Genomic DNA, 14226 nt, shown 5'->3' with positions numbered 1-14226 from the left:
AATCAAGATGTAGCCTAGGCCTATTGAAATGAATGCAAATAATCAGTAGGAGTGTGTGCATGCATTGAGTTATTGAGCTCGTTTTGGCTGATTTCATGGGAATACAGATGAACAGAACAATCTGTTTCCCTTCCATTTTTATTTTATTGTACTGATAAACAACACTCGCATAGGAGTAGCTTATTTGCTAAAAGTGTGCACTGTCTCTTGAACCAGTAATGAAGTCATTCATGAGGCAAGAAGGGGGCAGCCCGGAGTTAGTTCACTGAGGCAGTAGATCATCTTTGGGTTGAGACGTGAGAGAGAGACCAATTAAGTGAATGAATAAAGTTTTGGTGGCAATCATCGTTAAAATCTTCATATTTTGCGTTATGGTTTGCATATTAAAACAAACAAAGCTGTAAGCTAGCAAGAAAAGTTAGCCTACAAAGCTGGAAGCTACCGGTGTCGTCATGCATTGTTCTAGCCTGTATGGACATTGTTTTGCGAACAGTAATGAACAGTTTCAACATTTCTACATGCCGTGTCGCATTATTCAAGTGTGTTCACTTCTGTGCAGCGTGAGTGGGGAGCTAACATGATGCAGCCCAGATGCTGAGAGCAGGCTAAGTGGAGCACACACAGTACTTTCGCGCTGTAAGGGGGACATTGGCTGCGCTGACAGAGTTGATCCGGGAGACACATTTGACAGCAGTGCCGAAAGTTTTTAAAAAATCTAGTACTGAACCGTTTTTCATGTTCTAGTATAGAAAAAGCACCGAACTAAGGAGGCAAATGCACCAGAGCTGGAAAAACCTCTCCAAACCAATTTGGTGTGAAAGCCTCCTTATAGAAGTGATACACTTTCCTTTCTCAGCAAACACCCCAATGACCGTTTGTCAATGCATATTTCATGTCTAGCTCAAGGCCATCATACTCTCTTCAGACTGAACCTCCCGTCACCTGTCTAGGCTGTATCCCAGATACCTGTGAGGTGAGTGGAGAATGTGGACTGATTGATAAGGGCCCAGAGTCTATCCTCGGCATGTCAGGTGGTCTGGAAAACAAAAACTCCTGGCCCTAGTTAGGGCAAGACAGGGCAGGGGTGGCTGGGGGGTTAGTCTGGGTGGGTACCTACTTCTCCCTGCCCTGTCTGTACCCTGTCTGTCCCATCCTAGCTTCTCCCTCCCTGCCCAGGCTGTCCCACCCTGATAGGCCTCACTTCCTTATTATGTCAACCCTGCTGCTGCCCTGTGGCCTCCCTGCATTGTTGGAGTGGAGGGAGGGACGGGACGGGGGTTGATAAGGGTCTGTTGTGTGTGGTGATTTGCCTTCTCTTATGTGGCGTAGATGGGCCCAGAGAAGAAGGGTTGCCTAACCTAGTGGGAACTTCCCCTGACTTCACATACCCACTCAGGGAGTTGCTTTGGGTTCCCCTGTCTTAGTGGAGGTCCTGTTGAAGTTTTGGGTTTATTATACATAGAGGTAGACAGACACATGCTCTCCCTCACACTCTTATAAGCTCTCATAAAATGACATTGTAGGCTATAGGTGGACATACGTGTGTGTGGGTGGGTCGGTCATTCGGTCGGTCGGTCGGTCGGTCATTCGGTCGGTCGGTCATTCGGTCACGTCCTGAGAGTTGAGGTGGGTGTGTTCTGCCCGTGAAGGCAGGAGTGTGCTGTCAGATACCAATGACGAAACAACAGACCGACTGTGTCAACACTGTCTATTGTGCTCTAGCCACTACCTCATACCTTTTAGGGTTGCTCATCAGCATGTGGCTTTGTGTTCACAAGTGTGTGTGTGTGAGGCTCAAATCATATCATACAACGACTTCTGTAGGACATCACATTGATTCACAAGCTAATCGTTCGATTTGTAGGGAACCGTTACCAACCTCGGAGCGCAAGAGCAACTCCCAACATTGACCACAAGTTATATAGCAGATCAGAAACAAAACATTACTTAGGGCCTAGCCGAGGATTATCCTACCCAGCAAACCTGGGAACATTCCCAGAACATTAGTAAAGATTCCCATTAAGTTCTAGTTAAGGTTTTATATAACATTAGGATGATAGCAAATTATTGTCATATTTTCTTATGATTTAAATTAAATATCTTTGGTATGTTCTCCTAACATTTACTAAAATGTTGTGCACAACATCTGTAACAACCACATTCCCCAAACGTTCTCATTAGGTTTACAGGTAATGTAATAACACAATGTACTAGTGATGTTTTTCCAGCAAACCGAAATTGGGTCTGTGGAAGTTCTCTTAACATTCGCTAGGTTGCGTCAAACGTTTTCATAACATAGATACTATCCAGTCGTGCTGATGGTTATACAATGTTTGTATAAAATATTTGTTTTTGTGTTATTAGAACATATGCCGCGAGCTAACAAATGTTCTGGGAACTTTCACATAACCAATTTTGGTTTGCTGGGTAGCCTACACCCTCAGCAGAAGAATACACAGGGTTGAGAGTTCCATAGAGAGAGAAAGACAGGGAGAGCGGGAGAGTGGAGGCACAGACACAGTCACAAGCACGTACACACACACACACACACACACACACACGCACACACACACACAAACACAGTATACACACACACACAAATCCTGCTGGAGTGAAATCCGGTTATTCCTCATAGCAGTCAGTCTCTGCATTGCTGACATACTTAGTGTGGCACGGAGGGGGCTGTGCTCTCGGTGTAGAGACTTGTTGTTTTCCACACAAAGGCTGTGTGTCTCCCAAATGGCATGCTATTCCCTATATAGTGCACTACTTTTGACCAAAGCCCTATGGGCCCTAAACTACATAGGGAATTGGGTGGCATTTGGGGCACAGCCAAAGTACAGTAAGGAATGAAGGATTAACCCTTTCCTTCCCTGCCACTGGACAGAGTTCTGGGCTACCCCAGAAGAAGAGGGTAAGAGGCAAACAAAAAAGAGTGCAGAGACAGAGAGAGAGAAAAGGAGTGAAAGGGAGTGGGAGTGAGAGAGAGTGGGAGCAAGAGTGAGAGAGGAAGAGGGTAGTGTTGTGATTGATTCAGATGGATGGCTTCCTCTGCTCTCCCACTGTGCCTTTCTCTTTCCTCAAAACAACCCACTGTTAGATGTGGGTGTAGGCCTGCTTCGTTTGCAATATACAGTGACTTCAGAAAGTATTCACACCCCTTGACCTTTTCAACGTTTTGTTGCGTTAACAGCCTGAATTTAAAATTTATTAAATTGAAATGTGTCACTGGCCGACACACAATACCACATAATGTCAAAGTGGAATTATTATTATTTATTTTTTTACAAATTAATTAAGAATGAGAAGCTGAAATGACTTGAGTCAATAAGTATTCAACCCCTTTGTTATGACAAGCCTAAATACGTTCAGGAGTAAAAATTTGCTTAACAAGTCACATAATAACATGGACTCTGTGTGCAATAATAGTGTTTAACGTGATTTTTTAATGACTACCCCATCTCCAATTATATGTAAGGTCCCTCAGTCGAGCAGTGAATTTCAAACACAGATTCAACCACTAAGACCAGGGTGGTTTTCCAATGCCTTGTAAAGATGGGCACCTATTGGTAGATGGGTAAAAAAATTAAAAAGCAGACATTGAAATCCCTTTGAGCATGTGAAGTTATTAATTACACTTTGGATGGTGTATCAATACACCCAGTCACTACAAAGATACAGGCGTCCTTCCTAACTCAGTTGCTGGAGAGGAAGGAAACCGCTCAGGGATGAGGCCAATAATGACTTTAAAACAGTTACAGAGTTTAATGGATGTGATAGGAGAAAACTGAGGATGGATCAACAACATTGTAGTTACTCCACAATACTAACCTAAATGACAGAGTGAAAAGAAAGAAGCCTGTACAGAAGAAAAAATATTCCAAAACATGAATCCTGTTCGCAACAAAGCACTAAAGTAAAATGGCAACAAAAAAAATGTGCCAAAGATATTAACCTTATACAGAACGTTATGTTTCGGACAACTCCAACACATCACTGAGTACCACTCTTCATAATTTCGAGCATGGTGGTGGCTGCATCATGTTATGGGTATGCTTGCCATCGGCAAGGATTAGGGAGTTTTTTAGGATAAAAATAAATAGAATAGAGCTAAGCACAGGCAAAATCTTAGAGGAAAACCTGGTTCAGTGTGGTTTCCAACAGACACTGGGAGACAAATTCACCTTTCAGCAATAACCTAAAACACAGGGTTGCTTACCAAGATGACATTGAATGTTCACAGTTACAGTTTTGACAAATCGTCTTGAAAATATATGTCAAGACTTGAAATAGCAATGAACCAACATGACAGAGCTTGAAGAATTTTTCTAATAATATTGTACAATCCAGTTGTGCAAAGCTCTTAGAGGCTTACCCAGAAAGACTCACAGCTGTAATCGCTGCCAAAGGTGATTCTAACATGTATTGACTCAGCGGTGTGAATACTTATGTAAATGTGATATTTCTGTATTTCATTCTCAAAAAATGTTGCAAAAATTTGTAGAAACATGTTTTCACTTAGTTTCTGAAGGCACTATGTTCGATGTTTTTATCAAAATGGGAGACAAATTGAGTGTTGTATTTTAGAGAGTCTGACCGGTGTCTGATGTGCTTAGAAGAAGATTAAAGGAATAGAAACATTGTGTAAAACACACAGTAAAATGCCAATGTTGTTAGTGTTGATTTTCTTTGGATAGGATTGATCTGACGAAAACGTCAACCAAGAGAAAATGTTCACATAACTGCCAAAATAAAGGAACACCAAAATGAAGTGTCTTAATAGGACGTTGGGCCACAACGGGCCGCCAGAACAGCTTTAATGGGCCTTGGCTTAGATTCTACAAGTGTCTGGAACCCTATTAGAGGGATGCGACACCATTCTTCCATGAGAAATTCCATCATTTGTGTAACACTTTGGGCTTTGTGGGTGTGGAGTCAGGCGCAGGAAGCAGGAAAATGTTTGGTACAATATGTAATTTAATAAGTATTGAAAACCGAGGAAATATGTCCAAACACAACAGGGCGAAACAATAACCCCGAAGTCCAAAATACATGTACCACAAAACATACAAAGTGACGACACGTAACAAGCCCCCACACAGAACAGGTGGAGAGGCGGGCTTAAATAATTAAACTAATTACTAATGGGAAACAGGTATAACTCATAAAGACATAACTAACAGAAAAACGAAAAAGGGATCGATGGCAGCTAGTAGGCCGGTGACGACGACCGCCGAGCACCACCCGAACAGGGAGAGGAACCGCCCTCGGCAGTAGTCGTGACAATTTGGTGTTTTGTTGACGGTGCTGGAAAACGCTGTCTCAGGTGCCGCTCCAGAATCTCCCATAAGTGTTCAATTGTGTTGAGATCTGGTGACTGAGACGGCCATGGCATAGGGTTTACATATTTATTATGCTCATCCAACCATTCAGTGACCACTCATGTCCTGTGGATGAGGTCATTGTCATCCTATGGGGCCAAAATAATAGCCTGCGGAGCATTTTTATACATGACCCTAAGCATGATGGGATATTCATTGCTTAATTAACTCAGGAACCACATCTGTGTGGAACTACCTGCTTTCAATATACTTTGTATCCCTCATTTACTCAAGTGTTTCCATTACTTTGGCAGTTACCTGTATATCTGAATCAGTGTTCTGGCGTGCTGTAGCTGTATGACACAAAAAGAGGCTACAAATAAAGTATTATCATCATCATCATCATTTTTTATGGGAGTAGATCTCATTGGGGACATTCTACCCTCTCTAGAGAGTACCCAGCTAGAGGACCCCCGGGCGGAGTGGAGGAAGGAGCAGGAGAGGATGTTGAAGGAGTACCTGACAGTCGCCCAGGATGCCCTGGTCACCCAGAAAGAGCTGTACCAGGTGAAATGGATGGATGAGTGAATGCATGGAAGGATATATGGATGGATGGGTAGGTGTATGATAGAATGACTGAATGGGTGGGTGGGTGGAAGGATGAATGAATGAATTAACAAATAGAATGAGGGAATGGATGAACAAAGGACCGCATGAACGAACGAACAAGACTTATTTCCATTGTATTTCCATTGTATCTTTGTTACCAGGTCAAAGAGCAGCGGCTGGCCTTGGCCCTGGATCAGTACACACGCCTCAACGACGCATACAAGGACAAGTCCAGCTCACGCACCAGCCGTGAGTAGTGAACCTAACCCGAACTACGTTCTAAACCACTTGTCACACACAAGCGCGTTCTGTCCTTCACACACTAACTGGCCAGACGACTCTCTCACCTCCAGTGTTCTCGGGGTCATCGTCCAGCACTAAGTATGACCCTGACATCCTCAAGGCTGAGATCTCCACCACCAAAGTCAGGGTAAGGTGCATCTCTCTCTCTGTCTCTCTCGCTCCCCCTCTCTCTCTCGCTCCCTCTCACTCACACCTCTTCTCAACTTATTTATTTTGTTGTATTTTACCCCCTTTTTCTCCACAATTTTGATCTGGTCTCATCGCTGCAACTCCCCAACGGGCTCAGGAGGTGGAGGTCGAGTCATGCGTTCTCCGAAACGTGACCCGCCAAACCGCGCTTCTTAACACCCGCCCGCTTAACCCGGAAGCCAGCAGCACCAATGTGTCGGAGGAAACACCGTTCAACTGATGACCGAAGTCAGCCTGCAGGCGCCCGGCCTGCCACAAGGAGTCACTAGAGCACGATGAGCCAAGTAAAGCCCCCCCTGGCCAAACCCTCCCCTGGCCAAACCCTCCCCTAACCCAGACGACGCTGGGCCATTTGTACGCCGCACTATGGGATTCCCGATCACGGCCGGTTGTGACACAGCCTGGGATCGAATCCATGTCTGTAGGGATGACTCTGCGCCATTCGGGAGGGCAACTAGTGTCTTCTTGACTGTCTCTCGTTCTCACTGTTCTTTCTTTTTCTCGTTCTCTCTCGCGCTCTCTCTCTCTTTCTCTCTCTCTGTCTCTCACTCTCTTTGTCTCTCAATTCAATTCAAAGGGGCTTCATTGGCATGGGAAACATATGTTTACATTGCCAAAGCAAGTGAAAAAAACAAGAAACAAAACATCTCTCTTCTCAATGAAAGTGCATTCCTCTATGTCTCTGTTAATGTGTGTCTGTACTCTGGTTTTAACATTGGTCTCTGTTTCTGTCCGCTACTGTAGGTGAATAAGCTGAAGAGAGAGCTCTCCCAGATGAAACAGGAGCTCATCTACAAAGAACAAGGCTTTGAAACCTTGCAGCAGTAAGTCCCCTTTTCATATTGATCACACACCTGCCTATTAAACGCACGCACGCACGCACGCACGCACGCACACACACACACACACACACACACACACACACACGTGTATTGTATGTTGCTCTGTGAATGTTGTGATTTTACAGCTTTAGTGTTACGTGTCTATTGGACCTGAGGGCGGTCATAAAACAGTTTGATTACAGATGTAGGATCTTAATTTGATCACTTTGGTGCAGGAGCACTTTCCTGCAATGCAGGACATCTAAAACTACAAAAATTATATTCCACATAATAATTCACTATTCCTGTTGCTGCAGGATTATTTTCCAGCTGTAGCAAACTGGCTCAAATTAAGATCCGGCGTGTGTAGGAACCGTTGTATAGGATTATTCGAGAGAGCCGCTACAATCTACTAATAGGAATTCACATTCGTAGAGAGAGAGAGAGAATGAGATAGGAGGAAAAGAGAGGGGGAGAGAATGACCATGAGATAGGAGGAAAAGCGAGGGGGAGAGAATGACCATGAGATAGGAGGTAAAGAGAGAGAGAGAATGACCATGAGAGGATGTAAAGAGAGAGAGAGAGAATGACCATGAAATAGGAGGTAAAGAATGACTGAGATAGGAGGTAAAGAGAGAGAGAATGACCATGAGATAGGATGTAAAGAGAGAGAGAATGACCATGAAATTGGAGGTAAAGAATGACTATGAGATAGGAGGCAAAAAGAGAGAGAGTGAGAGAGAATAACCATGAGATAGGAGGTAAAGAGAGAGAATGACCATGAGATAGGAGGTAAAGAGAAAGGAAGAGAATGACCATGAGAGAGGGGGGAGAGAGAGAGAATGAAGGGGGAAGAGGGGTTGATAGAAGGAGAGACAGAAAGTAAGAGGTGTGAGGGAGAAGGAGAAAGTGGGATTGGGAGTAGACAGAGAGATGTAGGGAGAGAGAGAAAGAGAGAGAGGGGTTATGTTGCTCACATGGCAGGCTCTGGATTAAGTCCTGTCCAAAGCAGCCACTTTTTATTACAATAATTGAAACAATGAAGCATTGTCGTTCACCCTCCACACACACTACATCCGCTCAGGAGGCACACACAATAAAGGAAAAGAGTGAAAAGGGGGCAGGAACACACACACACACACACAAATTGCACGTTAGGAAGGTCAGAAATCACGCATGGCAGCTAAACAAAGGTTGCTTGTTATGTCATTTTGTCGTACTATGCTGTTAGACAAACACTCAATGGAGCTAGCACTACCATTCAAAAGTTTGGGGTCACTTAGAAATGTCCTTGTTTTTTAAAGAAAAGCACATTTTTTGTCCATTTAAAATAACATCAAATTGATCAAAAATACAGTGTAGACATTGTTAATGTTGTAAATGACTATTGTAGCTGGAAACGGCAGATTTTTTATGGAATATCTACATAGGCGTACAGAGGCCCATTATCAGCAACTATCACTCCTGTGTTCCAATGGCATGTTGTGTTAGCTAATCCAATTTTATAATTTTAAAAAGCTAATTGATCATTAGAAAACCCTTTTGCAATCATGTTAGCACAGCTGAAAACTGTTATTCTGATTAAAGAAGCAATAAAACTGGTCTTCTTTAGACTAGTTGAGTATCTGGAGCATCACCAATTGTGGGTTTAATTACAGGCTCAAAATGGCCAGAAACAAAGTACTTTCTTCTGTAACTTGTCACTCTATTCTTGTTCTGAGAAATGAAGGCTATTCCATGCGAGAAATTGCCAAGAAACTGAAGATCTCGTACAACGCTGTGTACTACTCCCTTCACAGAACAGCGCAAACTGGCTCTAACCAGAATAGAAAGAGGAGTGGGAGGACCCGGTGCACAACTGAGCAAGAGGACAAGTACATTAGAGTGTGTAGTTTGAGAAACAGACGCCTCACAAGTCCTCAACTGGCAGCTTCATTAAATAGTACCTGCAAAACACTAGTCTAAACGTCAACAGTGAAGGGGCAACTCCAGGATGCTGGCCTTCTAGGCAGAGTTGCAAAGAAAAAGCCATATCTCAGACTGGCCAATAAAAAGAAAAGATTAAGATGGGCAAAATAACACAGTCACTGGACAGAGGAACTCTGCCTAGAAGGCCAGCAACATATTTCTGATCAATTTGATGTTATTTTAATGGACCAAAAATGTGCTTTTCTTTCAAAAACATTTCTAAGTGAACACCAACTTTTGAACGGTAGTGTATAACTTTAACACCCATATATATATCGATGTGTTCACATTCAAATAGATCTATGCAGAATCCAGATCATTGGAGATTCTGATATTTGTGAACAAAACTTTTCTCTCTTTGGTGTTTTATTTTTTATTTAATTTCTACGTGTGTGTGTGCGCTCCCTTTTTGCAGGATCGACCAAAAACTGTGTGGCGAGCAGAGTGGATACCGTCTGAAGGAGGCCAAGGCCATCGTGACGGAGCTCAAGTCTCTCCGCAGGGCCATCAGCTCTGGAGAGAAGGAGAAACAGGACCTCATGCAGGTACTGTGTGTGTGTGAAATATTTTGGTCTGTGTGTGGGTTCCTATATCTGCTTTTGAGAGCTCCTGGCAAGGTCATGTTCATTAGGCACCCAACAGAAGGAAACAGACGAACAGGAAGGGACTGGCTGAACCTATCCGATTTAGAAATGCTCATTTTGGTTTTCTGTTTTGGTACGGTGTGTCTTTCAACCCTGAACTTCCCTCTAGAGTCTAGACCCAGCCCATGTTCTCCTCTCTCCCATAGTCTCTGGCTAAGCTAAAGGAGAGGTTCCACACGGAACACAACATGGGCCATTCTGAACCAGACCTCCGGAACCCAGTGGGCTCCAGACAGACGCTAGAAGCCGGCTCCCAGACAGACGTCTCTGGAGAGGTGAGCACCACCTCTCATTCTCTCCTCTCTTTCACTCTCTCTCCCTTTCTCTCCCCTTATTCTCTATCTTGCTCCCACTCTCACTCAACAATTTGTCACCCCCTCTCTATCTTTCTCTCCTCTCTTCTCTTGCTTTCTCTCCTCTCTCTCTCTCTCTCTCTCTCTCTCTCTCTCTCTCTCTCTCATGTCTCTCCTTTGTCTTAATAAAATGCCTGTGTGTTGCTGAGAGGAATGTCCCCGCCCCCCGTCTGTGGGCCTTCCCTGGTGGGACTGGATTCCTCTGCACAGACAGACACACACACACACACACACAGGATTCCTCTGGTTCCTCGGAGCAGATGATAGCTGCCAGGGGCCCGGCCGGGCAGACTGGGCTCAGGGTTAGAGGTAGAGAGGCAAAGCTGCTTACTACACTGGGGCTTTTCTCCCTCCCTCCCTCCCTCCACACACACACACACACACACACACACACACACACACACACACACACACACACACACAGCGAGACCTTCACCGATGGAATGCTAAATGGAGGGAGGGCAGAACGAGGGAGGCGGGAGAAGGGAGGGAGAGGTGGGGTCTCTCTAATGATATTAAACCCAGTCACTTGAACTTGAAGCAGGTACATGTGATGTTTTTGGTTCTCTCTCTCTCTCTCTCTCTCGCTCGTTCTCCCTCCGTTTCTCAGGCTGGTTTGAGGAGCAGGTCATCCTTGGCTGAGAAGGTTAGACTTAGTCTCCAATATGAAGAGGCCAAAAGAAGGTAATCTCTCTCTCTCTGTTTTTTTTACTGCAGACATTCCTTATGTTAATATGCATATCACCTGACCACAGAACTGCAACAGTAAACTCAACTCAATGGAGATGGATAGAGGGCGCACTTGACCGAAAGCCTGAAATCACTTTAACATGGGCCTTAGATCACGTTAACATGGGCCTTAGATCACGTTAGCATGAGCCTTGGATCACTTTAGCATGGGCCTTGGATCACTTTAGCATGGGCCTTGGATCACTTTAGCATGGGCCTTGGATCACTTTAGCATGGGCCTTAGATCACGTTAACATGGGCCTTAGATCACTTTAGCATGGGCCTTGGATCACTTTAGCATGGGACTTGGATCACTTTAGCATGGGCCTTGGATCACTTTAGCATGGGCCTTAGATCACTTTAGCATGGGCCTTAGATCACTTTAGCATGGGCCTTAGATCACATTAGCATGGGCCTTAGATCTGACTTCAGATCAGAGCAATTAAGGGTCCATGTCCAGCCATTAAATGGTTATGCATTATCAGTCACAGGCTGCGACTTGGACGGCTGTCAGTTTCACACATTAGCGACGTGATCTGTGACCACCGTGGGCAGTTTTAGGCTCAGTGAATAAAACGCAGGTAAACCCCTCCCCTTATGGACGGTAAATCCCCAACATTTGGGCTTTGAAACGTTTTTCTAATCCGCCGGTATAGAACAGGTGTTTCTACAGCGAGCAGGCGGTGGAGTGTGGCAGCATGACAACTCCCTTGTAACCCCACCTCCTCCTTTCAGAGAGGCTTGCTGCTGGCTTTAGACCCCTGGGAGTGTGTGTTCCAGGAGAAAGCATTTTCACTGTGTTCCCTTATGAGCGCCTGTGTGTTTATATAGGGGTTAAAATAGACTACATGGCCAAAAGTATGTGGACACATGCTCGTCGAAAAATCATGGGCATTAATATGGAGTTGGTCCCCCCTTTGCTGCTATAACAGCCTCCACTCTTCTGGGAAGGCTTTCCACTAGATGTTGGAACATGGCTGCGGGGACTTGCTTGCATTCAGCCACAAAAGCGTTAGTGAGGTCGGGCACTGATGTTGGGCGATTAGGTCTGGCTCGCAGTCGGCGTTACAATTCATCCCAAAGGTGTTCGATGGGGTTGAGGTCAGGGCTTTGTGCAGGCCAGTCAAGTTGTCTATGGAGATTGCATGGCTGTGTGCTCGATTTTCTACACCTGTCAGCAATGGGTGTGGCTGAAATAGCCGAATGCACTAATTTGAAGGCGTGTCCACATACTTTTGGTGTATATAGCATCCCTACCCTCTGTTTCTCTCCTTCCTCCCCCCAGTATGGCCAACGTGCAGGTGGAGCTGGCCAAGCTGGAGAGCGAGGCGTGGCCGGGGGCGGTGGACGTGGAGCGGGAACGTCTCCTCCTGGTCTCGGAGAAGGAGGAGCTCCTCAAGGAGCTGCAGTTCGTGTCGCCACGGCGACGCACCCCGCAGGACCTCCAACGTCTGGAGGCCCAGAGGCTGCAGCTGGAGCAGGACCTGCAGGCCGTCAGGAACACCCCCAGCCACGCCCTGGCCCAGAGGTGAGACACACCGGGCACCTTCCCTTTAAAAACCCGGCGGTTGCCTCGCAGCTAGTCGTAGCCGTGCAGTTCCAGACGTATAGACAGAGGGAAGTCTAAAAAGTCCCCTGGACGTAGGCGATACATGAGGCTGTGTGTATGTAGTGTTTATGTGTGAGTTCCCCACGTGTTCCTCGTTGACGTCCAACAGATAACAAACAAATTGATTTGCCCGCCCACGCGGTTTACGGCCTTTTGTTTACCTAATGAACGACGCAAACGTTCCAAAGGGTAAACATTGTAAGGTGCCTTTAATTACCGTTCATTAGCATACCAATTGTTACTCACCCACACACTGAACACACACACACACTGTGTGGTAATTGTCTTGTTTTGGAAGCAGGCTGTGTCGCTGCAACATCGCGTCACATTAGACGGCAGAGCGGCAGCCGTAATTGGAAACATGGCGCTTGTATGGGTTGTAATTGTAATTACATATTGTCACACACACACACACACACATACACACACTGACTACATTTGAAGAAGCCCTATAATTGTGTCTTGAGCTAATTAGGCTCTGTAATTGCTCGATCAATGAAGACAGTAATTAAGGTTAGTGTTCCTGAAGCTTTATTAGCAGAACAGAGGAGAGGGAATTCCTACCAGAGGGAAGGGGGCATGTTGTCTATTTAGTATTTATTAGACCAAGAAGTCTCATTGAGGTCAGAAGACCACTTTCCCAAAGGAGTCCGAGATATGTGTTCTGTCCCAGACATGGGTATGTGTTCTGTCCCAGACATGGATATGTGTTCTGTCCCAGACATGGGTATGTGTTCTGTCCCAGACATGGGTATGTGTTCTGTCCCAGACATGGATATGTGTTCTGTCCCAGACATGGATATGTGTTCTGTCCCAGACATGGATATGTGTTCTGTCCCAGACATGGGTATGTGTTCTGTCCCAGACATGGGTATGTGTTCTGTCCCAGACATGGATATGTGTTCTGTCCCAGACATGGATATGTGTTCTGTCCCAGACATGGATATGTGTTCTGTCCCAGACATGGATATGTGTTCTGTCCCAGACATGGGTATGTGTTCTGTCCCAGACATGGGTATGTGTTCTGTCCCAGACATGGGTATGTGTTCTGCCCCAGACATGGATATGTGTTCTGCCCCAGACATGGATATGTGTTCTGCCCCAGACATGGATATGTGTTCTGTCCCAGACATGGGTATGTGTTCTGTCCCAGACATGGGTATGTGTTCTGTCCCAGACATGGGTATGTGTTCTGTCCCAGACATGGGCATGTGTTCTGTCCCAGACATGGGTATGTGTTCTGTCCCAGACATGGATATGTGTTCTGTCCCAGACATGGATATGTGTTCTGTGCCAGACATGGATGTTCTGTCCCAGACATGGATATGTGTTCTGTCCCAGACATGGATATGTGTTCTGTCCTAGACATGGGTATGTGTTCTGTCCCAGACATGGGTATGTGTTCTGTCCCAGACATGGATATGTGTTCTGTCCCAGACATGGATATGTGTTCTGTCCCAGACATGGATATGTGTTCTGTCCCAGACATGGATATGTGTTCTGTCCCAGACATAGATATGTTGTACTCATAAGGATTTGTCTCTCTAGGTTGAAGGTGCAGGAGAGGAGACGAGTCCTGGTGCAGAGACTGGAGGAATCAACCAGACTGACCACACTTCTCCACTCTCAGCTCAAGAGGTGTGTGTGTGTGTGTGTGTGTGTGTGTGTGTGTGTGTGTGT

The 14226-nt window shown here is 45.4% G+C and overlaps 1 protein-coding gene across 1 annotated transcript in view; it reads left to right on the top strand.

Annotated features, from left to right (window-relative positions):
• The window catches only part of LOC115201997 (protein WWC2), a 46079-nt gene that overhangs the window by 12880 nt on the left and 18973 nt on the right, over positions 1-14226 (top strand). Inside the window, exons 3-11 of the mRNA XM_029765857.1 lie at positions 5773-5888; positions 6092-6179; positions 6284-6360; positions 7167-7246; positions 9627-9756; positions 10002-10130; positions 10819-10892; positions 12223-12465; positions 14095-14184. Of these exons, the coding sequence (XP_029621717.1) occupies positions 5773-5888; positions 6092-6179; positions 6284-6360; positions 7167-7246; positions 9627-9756; positions 10002-10130; positions 10819-10892; positions 12223-12465; positions 14095-14184 (1027 nt within the window). The remainder of the gene's footprint in view (positions 1-5772; positions 5889-6091; positions 6180-6283; positions 6361-7166; positions 7247-9626; positions 9757-10001; positions 10131-10818; positions 10893-12222; positions 12466-14094; positions 14185-14226) is intronic.

This window comes from Salmo trutta, chromosome 11 (assembly GCF_901001165.1).
Source record: "Salmo trutta chromosome 11, fSalTru1.1, whole genome shotgun sequence".
NCBI classification, from domain to species: Eukaryota; Metazoa; Chordata; class Actinopteri; order Salmoniformes; family Salmonidae; genus Salmo; species Salmo trutta.
Note: the sequence above shows the minus strand (reverse complement) of the source record. Positions and strands in the feature narration are given on the sequence as shown.